This window comes from Bacillus rossius, chromosome 17, assembly GCF_032445375.1.
Source record: "Bacillus rossius redtenbacheri isolate Brsri chromosome 17, Brsri_v3, whole genome shotgun sequence".
NCBI lineage: Eukaryota > Metazoa > Arthropoda > Insecta > Phasmatodea > Bacillidae > Bacillus > Bacillus rossius.
This window is the reverse complement of record NC_086344.1, coordinates 25,627,754-25,654,425: the sequence shown is the minus strand read 5'-3', so window position 1 is coordinate 25,654,425 and position 26,672 is coordinate 25,627,754. Positions and strand designations below refer to the sequence as shown.

The following is a 26,672-nucleotide window of genomic DNA, read 5'->3' as shown; positions in this document are numbered from 1 at the left end:
ATGTAGTTATGAGCTTGCAACCTTGCGTACTTCACTTGCCCTTGACGAATCTGGACAGGTTCAATGTTTGGCCTCTTCACATGGTAATATCTAGCCAAAAAGGATGTTTACATTTTATTTTTGCACACAATTTTTATTGAGAAAAATGTTTTTAGCCGAAAATAGTCATATAACACTTAATTACTGTCCCGCGAATTTATGGCAATTTAATTTATTATTTTACCTACGTTTTGTAGTTACCAACGGTAGGCTGTGCATGTGCATGTAATTGTTTAAACTTATTTGTAAACGTGTATAAATAATGTTTTCATCAAATTTATAATAAAAATTATTAATGTTTTTTAAGAGTTCTTAAATTTTTAAAATCAAATATAACCTAAAATCGTTTTTCAAAATGGTGACGTTTTTTCAACTGGAAGTACGTGAGAAGTACACAGATTTATTTACTTGCGTACTTGAATTTACTTAACTTTCAGTTATGCAGCCCTTGTGATTTCACTTCCAGGGACAAGTATGTATAGTATTATATACTTCAGGCGAATACGGACACGGCCTTACAAACTTCAATTTATCTAGAAGAATTAATTTAATTTAATAGAGTTTAAAATTGATTTTATGAAACACGAAAGCTATTATAAGTTTAAATCCACTGCGGAAACACTTGCTAAGGCAGTATTTTTTGTGGTTCTCTGCAAGTGTATTTTTTGGTTGTTTCTGGATCGATAATGAAGTTTTTTTTCCATGTTGTTTTGATACATAAAATGGATACAAAGATAAAAATATAAGGAACAGGATGAATCTTAACGATTTAAATAGTTTTCGGTAGTGACTGAAGTGGTTTATTCATTTAAATACTTACTGTTCATTTTTTTTTGTTTAACTTGGATTTGTTTATAACTCTAAAAATTAATGCCGCAACTAATAGAGTGATTATAAAAAATGCTGTTCGTATGCAAATGTATTGGCATGAATTTGCTAGCCTTTAAATCATTGAAATAAAAGTGATCTTTTTTTATAGAGTTGGGTAGATTTCGGAGAAAGACTTCCTATTGTAGCAGTTACCACTGTGTGACTTCCGGAAAATTTCTACAAAGTTTTTCGTTACATAGTTTAGTGTCCCCAAAATCATCATCTCAAAACATTATATATGCATATATATAACATACATAAAATTTTATGAACACGATAACTACGTAATTTTGCACGAAACATTTCCAAATTAATGAAGAAAAAAAAACAATGAGAAATCATGGTCGAGTTTGTTAATGGAAAATATCTGACCAATGGGGCAGAAATGGGGAAGGTTTATTTTTTTAAATAGGACAATTGCTATAACCCGCGCATCCGTATGAAGAGTTATTATATATCTCGTTTAATTTATACCAAAAACCTTTTGTCAAAATAACTGCAAGGTTAAATAAAAATGGCTCAGAGGACAAAAGAATTTCTTAACTTCCTTAGCAGGCACGCCATCAAATCAGTTCAAATTGTTTGTAAACTTTAGATGTGTTCTAGAAAATGTTTATAAAACTATTTTTGATAAGTCTAAACATTGTTGCAGGGAGTTCAAACGATTAGAATTGAAAAACAAACAAAAATTATAACATTCTTGCCACATAAAATATAAAATACATTCTTATTTTCTGCAAACTTAATAAATAGTCTCTACAACTTTAGTCTGAAATAATACTTTATACAACCAACCAATACTGTAAGGGATTGTAAAAAAAAACAGTGGCTAAAGAATAGAACATTTCTTAACTACCATTCACTACCAAATATGATACAATTTATCGAAAATCTTCTAAATAGTATCTAAAACGTTTCTCTGAAACAAACATTCGTACATTTGAGAAATATATTTATTTATTTTTTATTTTTTTTTTTTTTTTTTTTTTTTAATTAAGGAATTGTGTTGGCGTCATCCGCAAAGCTAATGAGATACACATTTTTACTGATTCTTCCGCAACATTCACGTATTCAATAATAGGTTTGGACAATGCTTTCTTGGGCAACCCCGATATTTGTTGTTTGGATATCAGAATTGACAATGTGGACCTAATCATTCAGGCTGAGCAGAATGGGTACTATATGCTTCATGTCATTAAGATAAAACTGAAATAATTTGTGTGTTTTTAAACTATTCCCAGTTAAAATAATGTTTTTTATTCAACATTATATTTTGATTAATCGTGTCAAATCGTGTTAGATGCGTTACAAAAAATTCCTATCGATTCATCATCAATTGCCTTGTATCGGTATCTTTTATAACAAAAATCAGCAAAAGCTGTTTCAGTGCTTCTAGCTGTTGTAAATTTGATAGTATTTTGTAATTTTCATACATATAATTTCAACACATTGTTCAAATATTATTGCAAAACAAGACATAACTGCTATCAGACGTTAATTTTATATATTTGATTTATTATCTTTCTCATGCAGAGAAATAGTTATTGCAATTTGAAGATATTATGGAAAGATTCCAGTAGTAAAATATGACTTTATTATAGGAAATAAAGGAACGTATATACCATTAGAAAACCAACCAACTAAAAAAAAATAAATAATTATAAAAATTAAAAAATACTTTACTACACATAAATCACAAATTTTAAATTGCCAAAATTACAATAACATTCAAAATATTGCGTGACCTGATACCTACAGAGCGGACCATGGGGCGAAAGAGGACGCGTGTTGTTGTAAAAAGTAAAATAAAGAAAAGACATTTAATAGGTCACGTTTGATCCACGCAATATGACTATAATCATAAAAACAATAAATCTTGTCTCAATAAAAGTTTACAATTAAAGTTCTACAGAGTTTCGTTAAATCATATCTGTGCAATATTAGGATATAGATGTTTCATTGCTCAATATAGTTCGAAGGAAATGGAAGAGTTTTCAATTGGCTTATTTCTATTTTCAAAACACAATGACTTACTGTCACCGAAACAAGTTTTGAAGTCGAAAGTTTAAAATAAATTTTATTCCCTACGGAAATCCTCTGCGATAGTTGGGACATCTAGCGGGCAAACTCTAAACTCATCGTGCCTGACGTCTAGCGGCGTAAAGCTGAACTAACACATCATTCGTCCATTTCACGAGCTACACGTGTCCGTTACATGACAAGTTTTAAACTAAAATTATTTAAATTCTGTACGTAATGTTTCAGTTTTGGGCTACAGGAATTGTAAAGGATACTCAATTTGATTTGTATGTAAAATAAAGACCGTGTACAGTTCTTATAAATATGAAATACGTCGTTTTAAAAATTTCTTAATTACAATTTAGTAACAAATAATTTTTTGATAAAATTTTTTCTACCACAATTTCAAAAATCAAAGCTTGATCTTATAATACTGTAATTTACAATTTTTTTACCGACAGTGCTATTCGTGGGATAAATAATTTCCGTCGTGCTTGCAAAACTATGGATCTCGGCCTTAACCTGAAGGGAAACATCGCTCCTGGTCAGCGCATTCACAATCGTGCAACACGCGAAGTCGAGCATATCACATACCTACAGTGAACACAACATTTTAAGTACAGCTTTAAATTACAGAAAAATTGGAGTAAAAGATGCCTAAGGAACTATAAACAGATAAGTTGAAAATATGAGTTGCACCTGAATCGATGAAACCATTGTACTTTTTCTGTGGGTATCGATTTTTTTTAAACTATTGGTTGGAAACAGTTATACAGGAAATTTAGAAAATTGGAAATATTGGACAGTACTGATACCAAAACGATTACATCGGTACATCACTAGTGACTTGTGGATGATTCAGCTCGCAACCCTCAAGAACACATATATTTTAGTTTAAATTTTCTTGTTTTATCAAATTATTCAAATGACAAAAGGTGCATATAGTAATTTTTTAACCTTCAATAGGGCCAATGGAAAATGGTAAATAAAAATGGTCAATTTTGGTAAATAAAATAAGTTATTTTAGTGCAAAATTTTGGTGAAAATAAATTGGTTTAGTTAATCAAATACAAAAATTTGTTGTTAAAATTTTACATGTACATATTTTTTTAATGAAAATTATTTTTTATTAGGTCAAAAATTATCAGTAATAATAGTTTTAAGTACAACTATGACACCTTACAGTTAAATTTGGGATACTGAGTTTGCATTGTTACAGATTAAAATTCTCAAGATTATAAACATTTATAAAACAAGTCAGAAACTGATCTGAAACACATGCTTACATAGGTGAAGCTTAGTAACTCATATTATTTTTGACCATTTCACAAAATCAGTTTTTATTTACCTGCTGAAAACTAGTCCCCCCAAAACACTTGCTCCATTATCTCCATGTATTCCACCCTCAAAGATGTGTGTTTGTCACTCATTATATTGCTGTACGTTGAGAAGACACGTTCACTGTCAACGTTGGACTCTGGCAGACAGAGACACTTGACTGCTCTGTTGGAGAATTATGGAAAGTCATTCTTCGACGATAGCAAAACTCGTAGCTTGTCAACATTCCCAATGTCAGACTTTCAGAACTGCAGGTTTTGTTGCTACGTAGCCCTCCAAAAACTGTTGAAATGTCATATCTTGAAGTAAAGGCACAGCTTGAATTCAATCCTGTAAGTTACCCAACTGCATCAATTTCTGGACCTGTTGATTTCTCGCGGATTGAACAGCAAGCCAATGTTCTACAAGACTGATTTTCCAGGATCCTCTCCCATCAAAGATGAAATTTCCAGAGATGATTTCTGGCCATGTGCTGTGGATTAGGTATTTAGGGACGTTTTCTTTAAAAATTTGGTTATCTTAAATATTTTTGTAAATTATTTTTTTTAACTCCTCTTATATCTTTACTACCAGACCCTCAGCCTCTGTTCTCAGAGGCGAGCTGATATTTTTTCCCGGCCTAATGCTAGGTTAGCAGTCTGGCTAATATTTCTCCCGCCTAGAGGCACATTGGAGGCCGGTAACTTAATTTCTCCGCATGACCACATCTGCCTACAGCAGCTTGTGAAGCAGTGCTGAGCCCTGCTAACTCTGTCACAAATTGGTATAAGGTTCACTAGCAGCAAGACACGACAGGAGGTTCCCGTGGGCCTTGCGTCCCACAGACGATGTGTTTTTTGAAGCCATCCCCCCCCCTCCCTGCTCCCCCACCCTTTCTTCTCAGAAGTGAAGCCAGGAGCGATGGCCGCTTGTAAACTCCTGGGGACGGTAACCAAATTCAAGGCCATCTCAGGCTTGACAGCCGCTGATACGATTCTGGGCTTTAACGACATCTAGCGACGGCTATGGTCACTAACGTCACTCGTGGGCGTCGACAGCGCCTATACTAACGCGTTCGCGCGGAGGTAACAACAACCTTTCTCCCCTTATATCGCGGGCCGCTAGGTGGCAACACTAGTTGCTCCATAAGCCCCTAGCAGTGACACACTCGTCGGCCACAGTCGATTTCTTAGTACTTTATTCTCGCCACCAAAAGATAGCGCCTCAGTCGCGCAGTCACTCCAGTAAGATCTTATATTTTTTATGCCGGACACCTTCGGGTGGGCTCGGTAATTTTCGGCTCAGAGCCTTACCCCCTCCGATTCTCTAGAGATCCCGCGCTTATGATATACTGACGATATCCCCCGCTGAAGGGACTTCGGTGCACGCCTCCTGGCTGACTGGTACCTTTTGTAGCTGCGCTTTTCGGCGAATTATCAGCATCGCATCTCGTATTATGTAGTCTTCTCAGACTATAGGGATAAAGTCCCTATCTTAAAATTTTGATTGACCAGTCAGTAGTTTAGTAAAAAGTAGAGAACCTTAGTTTTTTTAATTTTTGTTTTCCTCTTTAAATTATGGAGACTTCCGCGTCTACCGCGCATTGTGGTTTGGGTTTTCCGAAACAAAGCGCCCTCTCCTGAGCGCCAGGACCAACACCCTGTTCTGGTAAGTCTTGACGTCATCCCCCCTATAATTTCCCTCTATTGGCCTTTTGCGCCATTTAAGTATACTGTCTGGAAACAGGTCTGATTCGTTGGAATTTGAACTTCTGTTTCAGACAGGGTTCCAAGTTTGGGGCAACCAAAATCCTCTGCCAGAACCTCTACAGTCGGATCCTGAGCAGAATCCACCATCTTTATGCCTACTACCTCGATCACCGTCAACCTACACCCCCGGGTGATACCCGCATCATTCTATCATTTTCTTTACGAACTCAAAAATAGTCTAACCCAGTTAAGACAGCGGACAGTTAAAGTAGTTTGAAGAGAGGAAATTCATATGATGTTTTGCAAGGACTACATATAAGTTAGCGATGTTAATTTAATTCATTTATTTAAATATTGTAATTTTTGTTAAACATTTAGGGCCGGCCTTCTCGTAAATAAAGTTAAAGAATATAATATAAAAGTGTAATTTAAAGGAGTTTATGTAAATTCAGATATCAATGAAAAATAGATGTTACAAAGGATAATCTAATCAAAAAGAAGAAAGAGCAATGATTAATAAAATAAGGAAGTCTATAAACGTAACTGTTGTTTTCATTTAATTAATCTATAATAACGATCCTTTTTCTCCTAAGTGTTCGTAGGGAGTCACTAAATTTTCTTTGTTTACTCCTAGTGTCGCCTCTGATGTTGACTTTTGATATATATTAATGTAGGGCCACAGTGCTAAGATTTTCCAAATCTTTTTACCTACTTATTTAATAATTCTTTAAGACACTTAGGGGTAGTACAGCCAGTTCCAGAAAGTTTTGCTCCTGTCGCAGCATATATATTTGTGTGTGTGGACAGGCGTGAGGTAAGGGGCGAACCACTGTTGAGCCCAGCTCCAGTGAGGAGTGCGAACTGCTGAACTTGACAGACATTGAGTGACTTGAGAATAAACATTTTTAAGTGCCAGTGATTTGTGATCGGACATTTTTAAGAGCAATTATTTTTTATTAATGTAAATATTAGTAATCAATAAAACTTAATGGAACTATCCCTTACAAACTCAGTTCACCCCACATTATAAATTGTAACAATATCTATAGTCTTTTATCATGTAACATTAAAACCATTGGATAAGAATAATATATTCTTTATTTTTTACAGCATTTGGAGCGAAAAACCTGGAGATAATGCTAGCAAAGTGTTTTGGGGGGACTAGTTTGTAGCAGTATTGTAATTTACGGTCTCAAACCCAAAATGTACACTGGTCCTGTGGTGTAATACATAGTAGCTAATGCCCTAATCTATACACGATAGTCCCAGCCGGTCATTTAAACATTTGTTATTTATTGTTTTAACGTAATCTTTATTTTAGTTGTGCTTCACCCATTATTGTTAAATCCTAACAAATTGTTTTCTTCTATTATACATAATTTATTTTTGAATGTGTAAAAGTTATCCTGTAACTCATGAATTTCTACCTGTGACTATCAAAACAAAACCAAAACATTTTCTACCTAAAATAAAATAGTGACTCTGTAACCAGCAAACTTGGTGTTTTTATTTGTTGTTTATACTAATTATGATCCACATTAACACACCTTCCCTGCTCTGTGTGTGTGTGTGTGTGTTAATAATAAATTTTTTATGTGTTCACCCTAGTGTTCGCTTATGGATTAGCAGTTTTACTTAGTCGTTTCTTGCCTAGCCCGTTTCAAGGTCTTTTTTTTTTTTTTTTGCTAAAGTACGGTACCATTCTAGGGTACCTGGGAGAACACGAGGTGGAGGGTACAGATTTACTTCAGCTCCTCTTAATATTTTTGTTCGAATTTTTTTTCCTCGGGCATTGAATCTCTCGAGTACCAAGGATTTGATTGGCCCATCCTTGGTTTTAAACTGTGTATCATTAAGTAGATTAGACAGGGAAATGGGGAAAACACTGGAGGAGATTGACCGAAGCAAGGGAGTGTGGAACCCCGACAACCCTGCGAGTGTTTTGTTTGTTCGCGAAGTGGGGCATGGGAGATCATCAATTTTTTCCTGTGATTCAAAGCTGCACTTAAAATGTTGTGTGCAGTGTAGGTATGTTATATGCTCGCGATTGTGGATGCGCTGACCGGCAGCGATGTTTCCCTCCAGGTTGAGGGGCCCGCCTAGTCGGGAGTGTGACTGTGTTAGTGAGGTGTTGGGCGTGCAGGTTCGTGCAGCAAGATCGCCAACATGGACGAGGTGGCGCGGGCGCTGGGCGCCCACTGCGCGGGCCTGGTGTCGGTGGACGTGTGGAAGACGTGCAGCCTCACCCCGGCCGGGGTGCGTGCCCTCGCCGGCTGCTCCCGGCTGCAGGAGGTCGACCTGGGCTGGTGGTGAGTCACACACACCGTGTCTGCTTGCGGACTATTTAAATAATGTTCCATATTCCTGAATAATTTGATTTCTGACGTGACAACGTCTTAATAAACCGATGAACACCGGCTGCATGCACGAAAAAATTGTCCCATTACGCACATTGTCCCGTTACGTACATTGTCCCGTTACGCTGTGTCCCGTTACGCTCATTGTACGCTTGAGCCGCATCTCTCTCTCTTCCGCTAGATCGGCCTATACGTCCGAGGAGAAGAAAGACAGCGGCAGCACGCAACTTACACCTACTGCACGTGAACTGTTTCGTCGACTGTTCATAAAGTGAAGTGAAAAGTTAATGTGGTTTTCATTGCTTATTACAAACAACAATTTCGGGCATTTTGAGAAATCTGATTAGTAGTATAATTCCAAATATTTATTCTTTTATTATTAAAATAAAAATGATTTCAATTTTATTCATAAAAGTATGCAATCATTTCATCAATGTTTTGTTATGACGTTGTCACGTTAAACTATCGTCCGTAAACCGACTTTACAGACAGCCGATTTTTTTGATTCAACATACCAAATTACAATTTTTTTTTTGTATTATTTGTTAACAATACATGGGCCAACACCATTTCATAATCATTCACGAAAAAAAATGTTGAAAACAATTTTTAACACACATGAGTCTGAGATGATTTATGGAGAAATTTTAAATTTGATTAATGCAACTTTATTCACACATATAGTTTTATATTCAACAAATAATAATTATGATTTAAAATTATTAGTAATATTCTATTTTATGAATGCAACAAAACTACTTTAAACTTAAAATTTACTGGTTCAAGAAAATGCATTGCCAGTTTTTTTTTTATTTCCTTCATTTTACACCTTTTTGTTATGGTAACATGTATATTACTCTCTTTTTATTTTATTGTATTGTTGATAAATTTTTCTTGGACTCCATTGAAATGTGAAAAAAAAAATTTTCACTGTATTTTAAAATTTGATTAGAAAAATATTTTATATTCATGAATATTGTTACATTTAATTCAAAATTTGATTCAAATGAGGAAAAAAAAGTAACGCCAAAGCCTAGTGAATTGCGATAAAAAGGAAATAATACCGTAAAACATTTCAAAAAACGTATAACACCGAAATGCAAATTAATACACCATTTAGCACCAAAATGTAACTAAAAATAACAAACATTAAATCAATCAGCAGTTTGTAAAACTTAACAGAAACAACAAAAATGTAATCTATTATTATGGTAAGTTCATTGAATGTAATTTATTTAGCTTGAATTTTGTGCCAGAGTGTATGACCTAAATGGATTGAAAAAAAATTAATACAGTATTATATTGTTTAATCTTTGCAACTCTTCCATTCGTAAAATTTTTACGTTGATGACAGCACATGTTTCAAACGCACTTATAGACATACTTATTGTTATTACTGATGATTTTACTGTATAAGTGCATCAGGTGTCAATCAGAATGAGAGTATTATTGTGAAATATGTATCAAGTAAAATTTTATTTTCATATTTGTTGAAATACACACTTTTTTTTTTAATAATAAAGACTACATAAATAATAAAACCATGAAAATTCATTAATAAAGTAAATCACTGTAACATGGTCACAGTGGCAATAGCAATAAATATTGATAAATTTTACAATAAATATTTTTTTTCCTAATACGTATTACATATTATAAAATTATAATATAAAACAGATATGAAATGCCATTTTAAGGTGATAATACCACAAGTATCAGGTATAGTCATAGAGATATTTAAAGATAAATAACAGAGCTGAGAACATTGAAACCTTTTACGACGAATTGGTCATCGAACCAATCAACGACGGGTATTACAGCTGTGCAAATTAAATAATTAAATCGATCATTTTATTTTTAATCCATTTCAATTAAAGAAACGATCTTTACCTGTAAAACAATCCAACCTTTTTTGTCGGGTAAAAAAAAAATTATTTCAAATAACAGAGAAAATATTAACGTCCATAAAGCATATAACAGAAGCACTGTATCATAACTGTTAAAAATGAATGTATTAGGTACGTCTAAGCCAGTGGTGTAGCCAGGATTTGTGTATTGGGGGGGTTTTAAAAGCATGCCCCCCCCCCCCCCCCCCCCGTATTAAAGCAGGGGGGGGGGGGGGGAGTCCGGGGGTCCTCCCCCGGGGAAATTTGGATTTTAAGGTGTAAAATAGTGCTATTTTAGCAGTTTTCGGTTCTTAAATTTTAATATTGTAATGGTAAAAATTTTATTAATTTTAATATGAAATTTGTTTGAGTGATGAATAAGAAATTAATTAAAGATTTGGTGCTAAGGGGGGGGGGGGGGTTTCGAACCCCTAAAACCCCACCCCTTGCTACGCCCCTGCATCTGCGCGGACGCGAGGTTGAAGCGTGTGTCACAGTGGCGTGTGCGCGTGCCGTGCGTAGCCTGGGGGTGAACGCCCCGGACGACTGCCTGGTGGCGCTGGCGCACGGCTGCCCGCGCCTCCGCAAGCTGTTTCTGGCCGCGCTGAAGAGCGTCGGCGACCGCGACCTGGAGCCGTTCGTGCGTCTCTGCCCGGGCCTGGAGCAGGTGGACCTGCTGGGCATGCGCAACATCTCCTCCGGCCTGTGCCTGCAGTGAGTGTGCCCGCCCCTATTCCGACCCGGTTACCGAACCTGTCCTGTACACTAGTTTTCTCCCCTTCCGTCCTGTCGCTTGGCCCCTCTTCTGACCCGGTTACCGAACCTGTCCTATACACTGGTTATCTCCCCTTCCGTCCTGTCGCCTGGCTCCCCTTCCGACCCGGTTACCGAACCTTTCGTGTACACTAGTTATCTCCCCTTCCGTCCTGTCGCTTGGCCCCTCTTCCGACCCAGTTACCGAACCTGTCGTGTACACTAGTTATCTCCCCTTCCGTCCTGTCGCTTGGCCCCTCTTCCGACCCGGTTACCGAACCTGTCCTATACACTGGTTATCTCCCCTTCCGTCCTGTCGCTTGGCCCCTATTCCGACCCGGTTACCGAACCTTTTGTGTACACTAGTTATCTCCCCTTCCGTCCTGTCGCTTGGCCCCTATTCCGACCCGGTTACCGAACCTGTCCTGTACACTAGTTATCTCCCCTTCCGTCCTGTCGCTTGGCCCCTCTTCCAACCCGGTTACCGAACCTGTCCTATACACTGGTTATCTCCCCTTCCGTCCTGTCGCTTGGCCCCTATTCCGACCCGGTTACCGAACCTTTCGTGTACACTAGTTATCTCCCCTTCCGTCCTGTCGCTTGGCCCCTCTTCCGACCCGGTTACCGAACCTGTCCTATACACTGGTTATCTCCCCTTCCGTCCTGTCGCTTGGCCCCTATTCCGACCCGGTTACCGAACCTTGCGTGTACACTAGTTATCTCCCCTTCCGTCCTGTCGCTTGGCCCCTCTTCCGACCCGGTTACCGAACCTGTCGTGTACACTAGTTATCTCCCCTTCCGTCCTGTCGCTTGGCCCCTCTTCCGACCCGGTTACCGAACCTGTCCTATACACTGGTTATCTCCCCTTCCGTCCTGTCGCTTGGCCCCTATTCCGACCCGGTTACCGAACCTGTCGTGTACACTGGTTATCTCCCCTTCCGTCCTGTCGCTTGGCCCCTCTTCCGACCCGGTTACCGAACCTTTCGTGTACACTAGTTATCTCCCCTTCCGTCCTGTCGCTTGGCCCCTATTCCGACCCGGTTACCGAACCTGTCGTGTACACTAGTTATCTCCCCTTCCGTCCTGTCGCTTGGCCCCTCTTTCGACCCGGTTACCGAACCTGTCGTGTACACTAGTTATCTCCCTCCCCCAGTCCTTGTGCTGGAATTTTAATTTCTGGCAGCTTTTTTTGCTAACTGGTTTTAGGATTTTTTACTTCACACTTCATTTTTTACTGCTTGCTTAAATCATGTGGTAATCAGCTCGAAACATTTCGGCTCTCGGACTTAAAACATGACATGTTTTCTGTGAATATAAGATTGGATTTGTAATAGCTGTTATTTTTCTTATTATATAAAAAAATATAACCCTGATATATATATTAGTTATAAGAAAATTTAATTAAAAGTTCTTGAAAAAGTTTGTAAAATGTTTTACCATCATCTTTCATCTTATCGAAACACCCCGATGTTAACAAGTCTCTAATTATTGATTCATTTCCTTTGTTCATTCCCACAAACGGACCAGGTGGTAGACCTGTACTAGTGCTAGTTTGTTGATGCATATCACTCTGTGTCTCGTGTTCCTAATTGAGATGTTTTCCGAAAATCATGTTCCGGGGGGGGGGGGGGGGGGGGGGGGTGTGTTTTACCGCGGGCAATGTAGGTTTCTTCAACTAGTAACGTAATAGGAAGGTAAAAAAGATTTGTTAAGTTCTTAACGTATATTATAATCCTGAAACTTTATTTTAGACGTAATTATTAAGTGATTTGTAAACCTGCGTAATTTTTTTAATCGTTTGGTGGGTAGATAATCTCATTGTTGTATAAAAGTGCTGGTAATTGTTTTGTAGAGTCTGATATCTGGCGTGAACTTACCTAATAGCTTTTGTTGACCGCTTGTTGAATTTTATGCTAAAATTTGATTACTTATGGCTGTGACTGGAAGTTGGCATCACTACTGGTGCCACTCGGGTAGATTAGATATGAGGGAGAATAAAAAATTTTAATTTACCCCCTTCTCCCTTTAAAAATAAAGCTTTTTTTATATTTAATTTAAATAAATTTTTAGTCATACTTAAACATTTCTTTCCTCCTTCAAAACTTCCATCTCCCTCCCCCATTCCTTGTGCTGGAATTTTAATTTCTGGCATTTTTTTTGCTAACTGGTTTTAGGTTTTTTGACTTCACACTTCAATTTTTACTGCTTACTTAAATCATGTGGAAATCTGCTCGAAATATTTTGGCTTTCGGACTTAAAACATGACATGTTTTCTGTGAATAGAAGATTGGATTTGTAATAGCTGTTATTTTTCTTATTACATATAAAAAAATAACCCTGTGATATATATTAGTTATAAGAAAATTTAATTAAAAGTTCTTGAAAAAGTTTGTAAAAGGTTTTACCATCATCTTTCATCTTCTCGAAACACCCCAAAGTCAACGAGGCTCTAATCATTGATTCATTCCCTTTGTTCGTTCCCACGAACGGACCATGTGGTAGGCCTTGCGCGAACGCTAGTTTGTTGATGCAAAGCGAACATCAAATTGAATGTTTAAAATATTTGTGGAGTCGAATCGAATCGCGATATAACGTTCTCGGCGAACTGTATTACAAATTACAATTGTTTTACAAAATACAGGATTGAAGTAAAAAAAAAAATTGTTTAACATTTTTAATGTTTGTACTGATTAAATGATTAACAAATTAAGCAGTGTTTGTGTTTCAGTCTATAAAAATTATATAATAATAATAATAATAATAATAATAATAATAATAATGCATAATATTTAAATTGAGCATTTTCAAAAAAAAGTTCAACGGAGAGCCTAGGTGTGTGTGTGTGTGCGTGCGTGCGTGTGTGTGTGTGTATAAAATAAAAATTATATATATATTTTCATGAGCAAGTCTATCTTGAGCTTTAAATGGTTTAAACCTGTTTGCAACAAACGTGGAGCGAAGAGTCGAGTGGAGCGTCGTGAAGGGGCGGAGAGGCGGAGAGGGGTTGTAACACGGCCGGCGCTGGCGCAGGTTCCTGTCGCGGCTGCCCCGGCTGCGTCTGCTGGACGTGAGCTTCTGCGACCAGATCCAGGACGCGGAGGTGGCGTGCTGGCGCTCCTTCTTCCCGCACGTCAGCATCAAGTGCAGCTTCCAGCACGAGGGGCCGTCCCCTCCGCCCTCCCCCTCGTGACGCGGGGGTGAGTCGGTGCGTGTTCCCCGCTTACCGCGCCTGACCGGGACTCGACCGCAGGAAGGAGGATTCTCCACAGAATAGGAATTAACTATTTAATGTTTATTAATTTCAGATAATTATTTAGCTTGGGTATAATTTACAACTTATTCAGACAATTTATTATGATAATATCTTGATTAGTGTATAATTTTTTTGTTCTTGTAATTCACAAACATCAATGAACAAACTATTACAGTCAAACCTCTCTGAAACGACCCTTCACGGTTCCCAGTTCCCAGGAATAGGGTCGTAATAGTGGGGGGGGGGGGGGGGGGGGGGTCGTAATAGATTTTTTCCGAAATTTTCAGTTGATTTCAAATCCTCCCCCCCCCCCCTTTCCAAACCGCTACTCGCTAAGAAACCCGCCGTACAATGGCAGGATGCTGTCACTCGCAATGCTAGACAGCTTTGCTTTAAACCCACTTCAACCTTCATGACAAGTCCGTCGCCCTACAGGCCACCTCTAAAGAAAATATGTCAAAAGACAGTTTATTTTTACTGGTTAGTTTACATGTACGTTTTCTGCTTGCCGTAGTTAAATACACTCGAACCCCGATGTCACAAACCCCGGATTTAACGAAGCAGTGATTTTACGAATACATTCTCGGGAACCGTCAAAAAATTGGGCATTTTGACCAAAATGTGAAAATCAGAAGAAAAAAAAACAAAATGAAAGATCATTAAAAACTGTTAATTTTAACACGCAGCGTATTTTTGTGTCGGCTTTAATACTTCCAATAATGTTCATGTAAGAATAACAAAAAATAATGAGACATTTTTGTAAAAATATGGCAGCTGTAGGTTCTGCAACGCGAGCGGGCGCACACTAAGCTCGCCCGGCTGGCTGGCGGCAGCGGCATCATGACTCATAAGCTCACCCCTCCCTCCCCTCGGTAACATTCTTCAAGGCTAGCTCATCCCTCACAGACACACAAACCATCTAGTGTCCTCCCTTATAACACCCCAACTTCGCTCCCTTTTGAAAAACCTTCAGTGAGAAAATGCTCATTTCACCCTCCCTTCTCCCGTAAAATTGGGCTATTATGAATGGGGTACTACAGCGGTGAGGGAGGGGTAAGATAGTTGTAAATATTTTCGAACCCCTCCCTCCCCACCAAACACACCCAAAAAAAAAAAAGTATGTCAAAATATGTCACTTTTCACGCCAAGTTCGAGTTCAGTCATCTCTGGCAAGGAATTTACAAGCTTTCAAACTTAAATATAAATGTATTTTAATAGCAAGGGTGCTATGAAAATGAATATACCGAAAAAATCAAGCTGCTGTCACCAAACAAAGCATATAACGGCCCAATGCGTGGTCGCTTCGTTATTGCTTGCGCAAGAGGCGAGACGTGGAATGTTAGAAGAGAGATAAATGCGGGGGAGACAGACGGCAGCCAGCGTGTTTCCTGCGTGGGGAATAAGTGGCGTAGCCCTTTTTTTTTATGCTGGGTGAAGCTAGCTTTTTCTATCAACCCACGGGAAAAGATAATTGCTTGAGCTGTCAAAATAAACACGTTGCCACAAAAACCTTTATCTGCACCCTGCCGGCAAAGGGACGTGGAATGGGGGTTGTTAAGCGCTGACAGCGGTCGACAGGAAGTTGTATCTATTTTTAAGATATGCGCTGCCTACGGCAGTACAGCACTTGGCAAGAAAAACGCAGTAACACGCTACTCACCACAAGAAACCTATTTTCTGTCCGATTTTCTTTGGATTTTCAGCAATTTTTTCACGGTTCCTCGAAATTGGGTTGTAATAGAGAGGTGTCACAATAAATGGGGTCGCAACAAAAATGTTTTACTGTATTATTAAGGTGGAATTATACCTTTCATTAAAAAAAAATCAAGATATTCTATTGTAAAAAAATATAATTCACTTGGTTTAAACTGTGGTTTTAAAATTAGTGGTTCACATCAGCCAACCTTAGCACGTATTCAGCCACACAGTGCAATATAATTTTTTGTTTTACCCAAAACTCGCATAAGAATCACACTACGTGTTATTAAGCAAGAAATCTGCATAAAATGTGCTTTCCATGCACAGGTGAATATGGTGTCTCATTTTGTTGAGTGTTGTTGGTAGCAGTTTCTGTCATAACTGAATTCGGGGATCATCATGTTTGTTTTGCTGTAAAATTTGTGTGTAAAACTTAACTTTACAAGCTAATTGGCTTTGCCCACTTCATCTCATCCCGCCTTCGCTGCCCCAATTGAAAACGTATCATGTGTAAGTTATGATTTTTTTTTTTCTAGATTGTGTCGGGGACACACGACCAGGCCAGCAAGAGCACTTCGTAAGTTACTGTTGCTGACACAAGAGACTGTCCGTCACGATCTCTTTTCGTAACCATTATTTACGCCCGACAAATAGTACACTGTTGTCAGGCAGCACTCCGTTTTCCCAGAAAGAAAAGCCAAACTGCAGTTGTGTTGCTAGCAGAAATTTAAAAAATTATTATCTCAGTGTTATTTAAGCAGTTATAGTTTATTGGAAAATTGAGACTTATGATTAGAGGCACTGGAAAATCGTAAAAACGATATAGGCGCGAATAAAAGCGACAAAATGGTTTACCGACGAATAAACGCTACAATCCCGTTTTTAGAAGTAATTATAAAAATTTCAAGTAATATTAAAATTTCCAGTAAATTTTAGGTTTACCTAATATTTTTAAATAAAACATTGTTTATTATTAACGGCCTAACCTCATACAATTAAGAACATTCTTTATTTTATGCATCTTCTTAGCGCGTTTGAAGATTACCTAATAAACGGTGACGATGGCGAGCCATGTAAACAATCAACACGATCTATGAATCTTGTAAATAACACGAAACACAATTTAAATACGCATAGGCTCGCGCGGAAACTTGGTTAACGGCAAACGTAACGTACGACCCAAACAAATGTAAAAGATTAAAGAGACGTTTATTTACGTGCATGAATATTCTCCCGGGAAAGAAAGTGAAGAAAACTTTCATAGACAAAAGGTGAAAACATTGAAGCGGCCATGTTTGCCAATGCGTGCGTGATATTAACACAAGCAATCAAATTATTTACTGTTAAATGACAGCTAAAATTTAAAAATGCTTTAATTTAAGTTTACAACACACGCAGTTTATATTTGGCAACTACAAAAAAAAATTACGAAAATCTACTTCAGTAAAATTCGTTAGCACTTTAACGGGAAAAAAATATGGCAGCAATGTAGCTCTCTGCTTTTGCCGCTCATTTGTTGAACGTACCTAGTGTTTTCCTAATTTCCTAACCCGAAAAACAAACGGTAATCTGTGAAACTAAAATATTGCGCTGCTATTCACAGTAAAATTAAGGTTATTAAAGTTGGTTTTCTGTATCGCGTTCGCGTGCAATGCAGTTAGGACTAGGGGAACCTTTTAAAATAAACACTTCCAGAAATGTTTTAGGTTATAATTTCATCCGTCCATTTTCGCAATATATATATATATATATATATATATATATATATATATATATATATATATATATATATATATATATTTTTTTTTTTTACCATTTTGGGACGGACATAATCTGTTACCGTGCAGTGCACATACTTATGTGCAAAGCTTGCAACATCCGCATAAACTGGGAGAAGAATTAAAATTAAAGCTATATAAATGCTATATGGCAAAATATAAATGCTACGAACAGCCATTATAAACGCTATTTTCCAGTGCCTCTACTTATGATGTATTGTTAACGAGAATGTACTTTTCAGCTTCGTTATCTCACACAGGTACACCAATTTTTTCCGGCGTATAAAACGAGAATATTACTAGTTCTGAAGAGTTTTCTTTGTACAGAAAACCAGGTTTTATTGTGTGATAGTTCTTATGAGATGAGAATGAGTTTTGATACGTGGGGAAGAAATATTCTTAGAATGGTGAATGAGTAATTCCATCATAAAATGATGCTCTGAAATTTTTAGAACACTTTAACAAGCAAATTGATGCTTCTTCGATGATCAAGATACATCTTATGTGAAGATACAGATTTATTTTCCAATTTCCATTACTAAAAATCTGACATCCATACCATATTTATTCTAGCAATTGCATACGTATTACAAATGTCTGGTGTTTGTCATATTATGCAGAAGATATTTTAAATGCAAGTATCCTTTGATCCCTTGACTTTTCCATTTATTCTGGTTCGTGCACATAAACTGTGTGGAGATGTTATAGAGGGTGGCTTTTGTTCCCAAGGGTAAAAAATTACATGAAGCAAAGGATGGCTAATACTTTATTCCTACGGACAAGATTTTATGGTTTTATTTCTAGGACAATTTCATTTTTAAAACCGGAGATGTCATTTAGTGTTTTTATTTTTGTACATTGCCTTTATTCATAATAATTGTGCATTATTCAGCGCATGTGAATCTAAAATATTTCTTAATAATTTTTCAATAGAATATTCACATTTTCACTGACACACGATGCACTTATACAATAAAGTCATTAGTAATAATAAGCATGTCTACATCATAACCACTCAGAAAAATAAAAATAAATGTGCAAATTTTTGTGTGTTTAAAAATGTATTATTTTGTTGAAAATTCATGCTAAATAAATTACATTTAATAAATTTACCATAATTAGGGCTGATCGGTTCCCACATTTTCAGTTCAGTTCGGCTCGGCTCGGTTTTTTGTTAAAAATGTCGGTTTTCGGTTCGGTTCGGTCACGACTTCAAAATTTTTCTTTGAGCTGTCATACCAAAAAAAATTCCACTATAGTATTTGATTACTTGCAATATCTTGCAAAAGTTTAATTTCTTAGGGGAGTCACTTTCTCAGCAATATAAAAGTTATTTTCAACTACTATTTGTATTTATAAATAAGTTTATATGCTACTGAAACAACCATATGTGTAAAAAGGAACAGAACAAAACAGTTTAGAACATTAATAATTAGTATTACATTAACCTTGTTGCCAGCTTCACTTTCATTTGAGTTTAACACCTAAATCTATTTAAGACATAAGTATAAAATCAGTGAAACTTACAAGTGTCACATGTAAAAAAATAATTTATAACATTCATAAAGAGAAAACCTTGGAATCACCTTCACTATCATTTCAGTCAGACCCCTAAATAAATTTAACAGAGAAGTATAAAAACAATGTATCTTCCAAATGTTACCTAATTGTGTGTAAAAGTAACAATAAAAAATCACAGCATTTATGAACATAACCCTGAATACAAATTCAGTTTTATAGCAGGCACATTCACTTTCATATCAGTCAAATCCAGAGAATCACTCAAGTATTGTATCATAGAGTATTGTCACTTTTTGTTGAGATGAGATAGGTACTGTTTGTTTTGTTCAATGAAAACAAGTTTCTCAATGGTGTCAGGATTAAGACACTCCCTACGCATTGTAACAATATTACCTGCTGCTGAAAACATTCGTTCACTAGAAACCTGGCTCGCAGGGATGCTAAGATACCGCATTGCAAGAGTTGAGAGTGCTGGGTATTTCTTTTTGTTGGTTGCCCACCACGCGCAGGGATTACCTTTCTTAATAATAGGCTCTCTTAAATAGTTTGTAACTTCATCATGTTCATGGTTTTCTTTACAAGCTACCTTAGCAGCATGTCGTAAACTATCCCAGACAGAATTTCCTTCCTGCTCATCCGAAGAAATGTCTACAGAGTACTCCAAATCATTGTTTTGGAGAGCACTGGTCTCATCCTGCAAGCCTCTTGTAACTTCACTGGTCTCTTCGTTTGTAAATAAAACACTTTTAAATCTGGGGTCAAGAACTGTGGCGTATAGGTACGTTTCCTGTTTCCTAACATCTGAAAAACGTGAATCTAGTTCTTTTAGCAGATTAGCAGCAAAGACTTTGCCTTTGGAATTTTCCTGACCCAGAAATATATTCAGTTTATCCTTCACACCATCTAGCAGGGGGATAACACATGATGATGTTGGGTACTGTTCTTTGCTTATTTCCCGAGTTGCTTCTTCAAATGGTGCCAGCACTTCAACATAACCTTCCAGAAGAGCCCAATCAGAATCTTGCAGTTTCCTTAAGTTGGTTTCTGCAGAAGCCAGTTCAGCAGTTATAGTACTTCTCAGCTTACAAAGGCGCTCAAGCATAGCATATTCAGAGTTCCAACGAGTAGGAACATCTTGAACAACTTCAAGTACGGGTTCGTTGAAAGCTTTTTGAATTGTTTGGAGTCTGCTTCTTGCTTGGCTGCTTTGGGAATAATGTCCAACAATACGACGTGCTTTCTTGAGAATTTCTTCCATACCTGTGGTGTATTTTCTGGCACTTGAAATTACTAATTGCAGTGTATGGGAAAAACAAGAATTACCTATCCATGCAGTACGAGAAACAGCGTTTACAACATTTGGCCCATTGTCAGTAACTATGTAAACAGGAATTTCTTTGTCCTCAAGATCCATGTGCCATGTGTTCACAATTTCTTTTAGCTTTTCGCATATTGCTTTTCCATCTTTTGGTCCATGGAAACACGACATTCCTAAGCACAAGCGTTGAATCTCAAAATCATCCCCCATGAAGTGACATGTTAGCGAAATAAAACTGTCCATGGACCGACTAGTCCATATGTCTGTAGTAAAAGACAATGATTTTATCTTGCCAAGGTTACTCTGTAGAACATTATTGACATCTTTCTTCAATGTGTCATATATGTTGGGTATCACACGCCGGTAGAATGTGTGGCGTGATGGAACATTGTAGCTGGGCAGAGCTTCTGCCATTATATCTCTAAATCCTTCTTCTTCAACAATTGTGAAGGGGTGCATGTTAACAGCTATCCATGTTCCAATTTTGGTGGTAAGAGCTTCACTCTTTGTGCTATCTGCAGGCCATTTTTTTTGTTTTTTGGAAATCACTTCTGCTAGAGTTTTTTGAGTGGCACTACTTTCTTCACATTTGTGTTTTTGTGCTTCTTTTACTTCCTGACTTTTTGTGAATTCAAAATGTTTGTCAGGGTGCTTTTCAAGGTGTTTAATTAAAATACTAGTTGAACCATACTTGGTTTTATAGGTGTTGCCACACACTAAACATTTTGCGCTGCTTATTTTATTACCTGAATCCAGCACCTTTTCGTAATACATCCACACATTTGAGCCACTGACTTTTCTCTGCAGCTCATTTCTAGGCTTCGATTCATTGTCGTCCGGTTTTGTAGGTGGAGAAACCTTGCTGATCTTATTTTGCTGTTTAAAAAGTGGAAAGATTGCCACTTTATTTCCCCAAGTGGAACAGCCGGGCGTATTGATGTTAACTTCTTTTTCTGGTTCAGTCATTGTAAAAAGAGTTACTATTATCTTACCATCCTTGCGTTTTGCTACAATTTGTAACAATAAATAATAAAGAAACTACTTTCGGTCAGCTTGTACTAGTTACATTCACGAGCGTCAAAATGTAAACAAATGCAACCTGTATGGCTGTAAGAAAAGAATTCCCACCTTTGAAAAAAGTTTCCCTATTTATTTTTAAATGTTCCGTTAAACATGATTGTCAGACAACGTCTGGCTGTATGGGCTATTAAACCATGAATATTAATTATCTTCATGAAAAAAAAAACTAGCAAAGCTCTTGGAAATGAGACCACTACTGGAAAACTCAATGTACAATACTGTGTACGTGTGTACGTGCGCAGACGTGGTAGACATGACTGCATGGCGCCATATTCACTAATAAAAAATTCTCATTACCTACTTGCTATTTTTTCGTGACCTTTTAACCTCTTTTACTACTTTTCGTAACTGAGGATATTTGTGGCAAACATAATTTCAATTTATGAAATGTACTGGAATAAAATTCAATAGCAATAATGTGATTAAAAGCAATATACAAATAAAAACTTCCTACTGTAGCCTCTATGCCGGGAGTTAATGGACAAGCCAACATAAACAAACGTCTTAACCAAGAAAACGTCTTAACCTACCAGTGCATTAAAGGCAGAATGAATCATAATGACCATATTTTCAAAATACACAAGTAAAGTATTCATATTTAGTATGCGGTATTTACTAGGATTTTTTTTCCGTCACGTGCGTAACATCAACATCTTTGCGGAACACGGGCAGTATTATTTTTAATTCCTTCGTCACAGATGTTCATAGTTGCCTCCAATTACCAAGACGTAGTGGCAAAAAAGAATTTTTATTTTACGAGAAATCAAATACTCTAGACTATAACGACGCAAAGCCGCAATAATCACGCGCGAATAGTAAACAAACTACATCTAAAGGGTCTGACGACATGCACATTCATTCTCCAACTGCCATTTGGAACGGAACTTAGAAGGCAACTAATCGATCCTAGCGCACGTATAGCGCATTCTGTGATGTGAAAATAGAACTGAGTGACGCCATGCGTCGTGAGCGCCCTGCAGAATACGAACGGAACTAAGCAATGCTACGAAACTTCTACCGTTTTAGCTTACGAACCGGAATTAAATAAATATTATTTTAGTAACGGAAGTGATATATCCTTTAAATAAGAAAAAACCATATATTTAAGAGAAAATAGTAGTATTCCGACAGAAACTTCCGACGTTAAACATAGGAAATAGTGAACTGTAAGAAACTCTTAGACTTTACTATCCCATGGTTAAAATGGCGAACATTAAGAGAATAGATGATTTAAACGTTTTATAGTGAAAAACTTAGCATGCGTCTTAAATGTGTTTTGATGTATTATGCAAGCGGTACGTTTCTTATCCAATATGAATGTTAAATACATTATTTGGTAGATACTTGAAGTTAGTTTTTAATGCCCTAATAAAAACCGAATCATCGGTTTTTTCTGGGAATTCGGTTCGGCTTCGGTTTTTACTAAAATGACCGAACCGAACCGAAAATTCGGTCAACCGATCAGCCCTAACCATAATAATGATAAAGGATAAAAATATTTGGTAATTTCAGTTAAGTGCTGTCAAACTGCTGATTTATTTCATGTTTTTATTTACATTTTGGTGCTAAATATTTTATTAACTTGCATTACGGTGTATTTACATGCTTTGTGGTGTTATTTAGGTTTTATCGCAATTTACAATATAATCTTGTCCGTATTCATCCCTTAATACTGTATATACCCACGTACCACCCGCCCCCGGGTAAGACCCGCACCCTTATTTTTAGAATGCCATGGTGGGAAAAAATGTTTTTATTACAAATTTGCATGGAAAATAAATAATTTAGTCGTGATTTCTTTTCCTTTCAAACAGTAACAAATCGTAAAGAATTACTAAAAAAAGTACTATGCTACTTACTACAGCCTCGGCATTTGTGTTAAAAGTGTACAGAAGGCAGGCAACTGCAATGTGGCAACATCGCGCGAGTAGAACGTGGCATCGGCACGCGCGATCGCGATCGATAACAACACGCAGTGTGTGCGCGTGACCTTGCCCAGCTCCCAGTTGTTTACAGTTACAATCTTCCGCGTCCATTATTGTGCGCTGGGCAATGACCTCGTTCAAACAAATAAACGATAAAGCACGCGAGTTCTAGCTGCGCATAATAAAAACTATTTTTATTACATGCATAATAAAAAACCTTGTGCCTAAATGTGGCATATTCTACATAAAATATAAATTAGGTTAACACAAATACGACATTTAATTAGGCTTAAATAAAAGTGACTCACAAAATCACACAGACAATAAAATTAACAAAAGAATAACATGATGTCACAGCGGTCGGCCAAGAACGGACTTAACTTCCTCACAGCTGTACGTAGTTGTAGAGTTTTTCCTCTATCTCCGGAAACTTTGCTACCGCACCACGGAACGCACGTCTATCGCCACTGGCCGAAAGCAGTTTGTCTTTACTTTTCCTCCAATCCCTCACACATGATTCGTCGACATCATATTTTCGCCCAGCGGCACGGTTACCGATTTCTTCCGCTTCACTGATTATTTTTAATTTTTCCACAACTGTGAAAGAACGCAACTTTTTAAGATTCATTACAATACTTGCAGCCAACACACGTGTAAAATCACTGGGTACTTTGCAAATGAGGATAGGACAGTGCGTGGGAGTGCACGTTTGTAACCAGCGAAGCTGCAGTGTGACAATGCTGTGAGGAATGTGACCTTGACTGTCTGCCACTTCCTTCCCATCCCTTTCCCTTACCCCTCTTGTCTATCGCAGCAACCTCCAGTCGCGCCGGCGTTATTTCGTCACCGTGCAAAAATGGCCCAAGACCCATGTAACACTCGCACCTTACTTTTTCGAACCTGATTTTTTTAAAAAAGGTGCGGGTGGTACGTGGGTTTATACGGTATTCCTGAGTAATGTAAATACACAATTTGGAGTTTCAATTGAAATAATATTGGTTCCAATGGTTAAATTCATTATAGGTTGGTGAAGCGCAAAGCTTGAAAATTTTATTCTCAAAATATGATGGTGGTATGTATGTATGTATGTATGTATGGTGTTTTTATTTTATATATATAAAGTAATTTCTAGACCCTTGCTTTGTTCTTCTGTCAAAAGTCCTTGTAAGTGTGATGCAGTAGAAAAGTTTTCTTTGAACCACTGTATTTTTTAAAATCCCTTTTAGAAAAAAGAACATTTGGTGTTGTATATAATTGTGTACAATTTTTAACTTTATTTAAAATTTGTTTAAAAATACATAAAACTTGTGATTAAATTATAATTTTTAATAGTTTGGTTAATACTAGTGACGTGCAAAATCCCAATTTTCTTGAATCCGGGATCAAAAATAAAACAATGTGCAAGAAATAAAAATGTTAATTATGGTGTTGGAACATTCAACGCTGTAAATTTTTGTTCCACAGACTTAGTTCTCAGGATCAATGTAATTTTGAGTTTTATTTATATAATTACATGTTAAATTACAAAATCTTGGCACAGGTTAGGTATTATAGAAAAAAAATTATCCAGTAAACTTTATTTCTTCTAATATTTTTCTTCAAATGTTTTTCTTTCAGTATTGAATACTTCAAATACTAAGAATTTGATGTATTTGAGGATTTTATTAGTCCATCCCCAGCAAATGAATACAAACTCGTTATTGCAAAGCGACAAATGATGGTCCCTTGAGGTTAGACTGACATATCAAATCTCCGAATGACTTTTTACTCCTAGTGATTGATCATGATGAAGTTCCTTCTTCCATTAGTAAGCACCAAAACTGAAAGTTATTCCAGGTACATTAATTTAGGATTTTTTTGTTTTCTGGTAGGCTGCTAAGGTGGAGGAAGTGAATTCTCATAAGGGGTTAGAGTTTTATTAGTATTTGCATATATTTTTTTTTCATGCCTGTATTTACTACAGTGCCTGTGAAATTACTGTATGTAATTATAATTTTTTTTGTTTTAATGTATTGTAAGCAAGTTGATAGTTATTTTACACTCTCTTGTGTGATAATTGACTAGAGTTGATGAAAAATGTTTCATGCTACGAAATTGTAATCAAGACATGAATGTTCATTGACCATAGGGCAAAATTTTGTACATACATATTTTTAAAGTTTGAAGAAAGACATGGGTATTGACATATTCAGTATTCGGTCAAAGAAACATAATTTTTCCCTTTGAAATTAGTGTGGTTGTGTTGATAGTATGATCATGGATGTGAAAATGTTCATATACTGTTGTGTGACGGAATAAAACTAAATGGTAGACACCAGTTATTTTCATTTTTAATTAATTTTTGTTTTTGACGTTAGATATTTTTCAACCTCGTTTCGTAGCAAAACTATCAGGCAGTGGTAGTTATTCATTATTTCGTAAATGTTTGGTTTTAACAGATAAACATTTTAAGGATTTATAATGTGTGCGGCAATAGGCGATAGCGCCTGCACTTCAAAAGTCAAGTGGAATATAAGCTGAGTAAATAAAATGTGCCTCATTCATTCTGTCAGTAGAAATTTTTTCTTAATCATGCAAAATATTAGATGATTGTATCAAATTATATACAATTACAGTATTAAAAATAATTTTGATGGGTGTAACATTTTTTTGTTGCTCTTTGTATATGTAATGGCAAAAGAGACTGTCATTCCCAATAACTGATAATGATACCCTGTTAAATACCCAGTTATTCACTCGTAGTTAAAACTGCAATAACTGGTATTGGAAAGTAACCATTCGGCTTATCCCAAATGGCAAGTATTTAAAATTTCAGCGAATTGATCAACAATTTGACATGCATTTTAGAGATTATCGTAAAATCACAAACTGTGATATAGTCGCAGATATCAAAAAACTGCAGTCACAGTTGGTGATTCATTGCACAAAATATCTGTGATCAAAGTAGCAATATCAGTTGCTGTTGTGCGGGCGAAAGTCTCGGAAACTGCGATTGTTCCCACATCACCAATGGCGGAGCGGCTTTCAATAAACTGTGACTGCTCTCAGGCCACTAATAACAGCGCAAGTGCCATTGAAAATTTCATCGTAATTTTATAACCAATGGAAGGACTGCTTTATTTAAGGTCTTCCACTCTTCTTTCATGCAC

The 26,672-nt window shown here is 36.8% G+C and overlaps 1 protein-coding gene across 5 annotated transcripts in view; it reads left to right on the top strand.

Annotated features, from left to right (window-relative positions):
• The window catches only part of LOC134540972 (F-box/LRR-repeat protein 4), a 69,590-nt gene extending 43,746 nt beyond the window's left edge, over window positions 1-25,844 (top strand). For 2 of the 5 annotated variants that reach the window (XM_063384067.1, XM_063384065.1), the window contains 4 exons: window positions 8,098-8,263; window positions 10,720-10,911; window positions 13,981-14,155; window positions 16,438-16,547. In XM_063384067.1, coding sequence (XP_063240137.1) covers window positions 8,098-8,263; window positions 10,720-10,911; window positions 13,981-14,151 — 529 coding nt within the window. In that variant the 3' untranslated portion in view covers window positions 14,152-14,155; window positions 16,438-16,547. Of the gene's footprint in view, window positions 1-8,097; window positions 8,264-10,719; window positions 10,912-13,980; window positions 14,156-16,437 lie in introns of all 5 variants that reach the window. The other 3 variants (XM_063384068.1, XM_063384064.1, XM_063384066.1) reach the window with 2 other exon arrangements.
• Window positions 25,845-26,672: the final 828 nt, after the last annotated feature.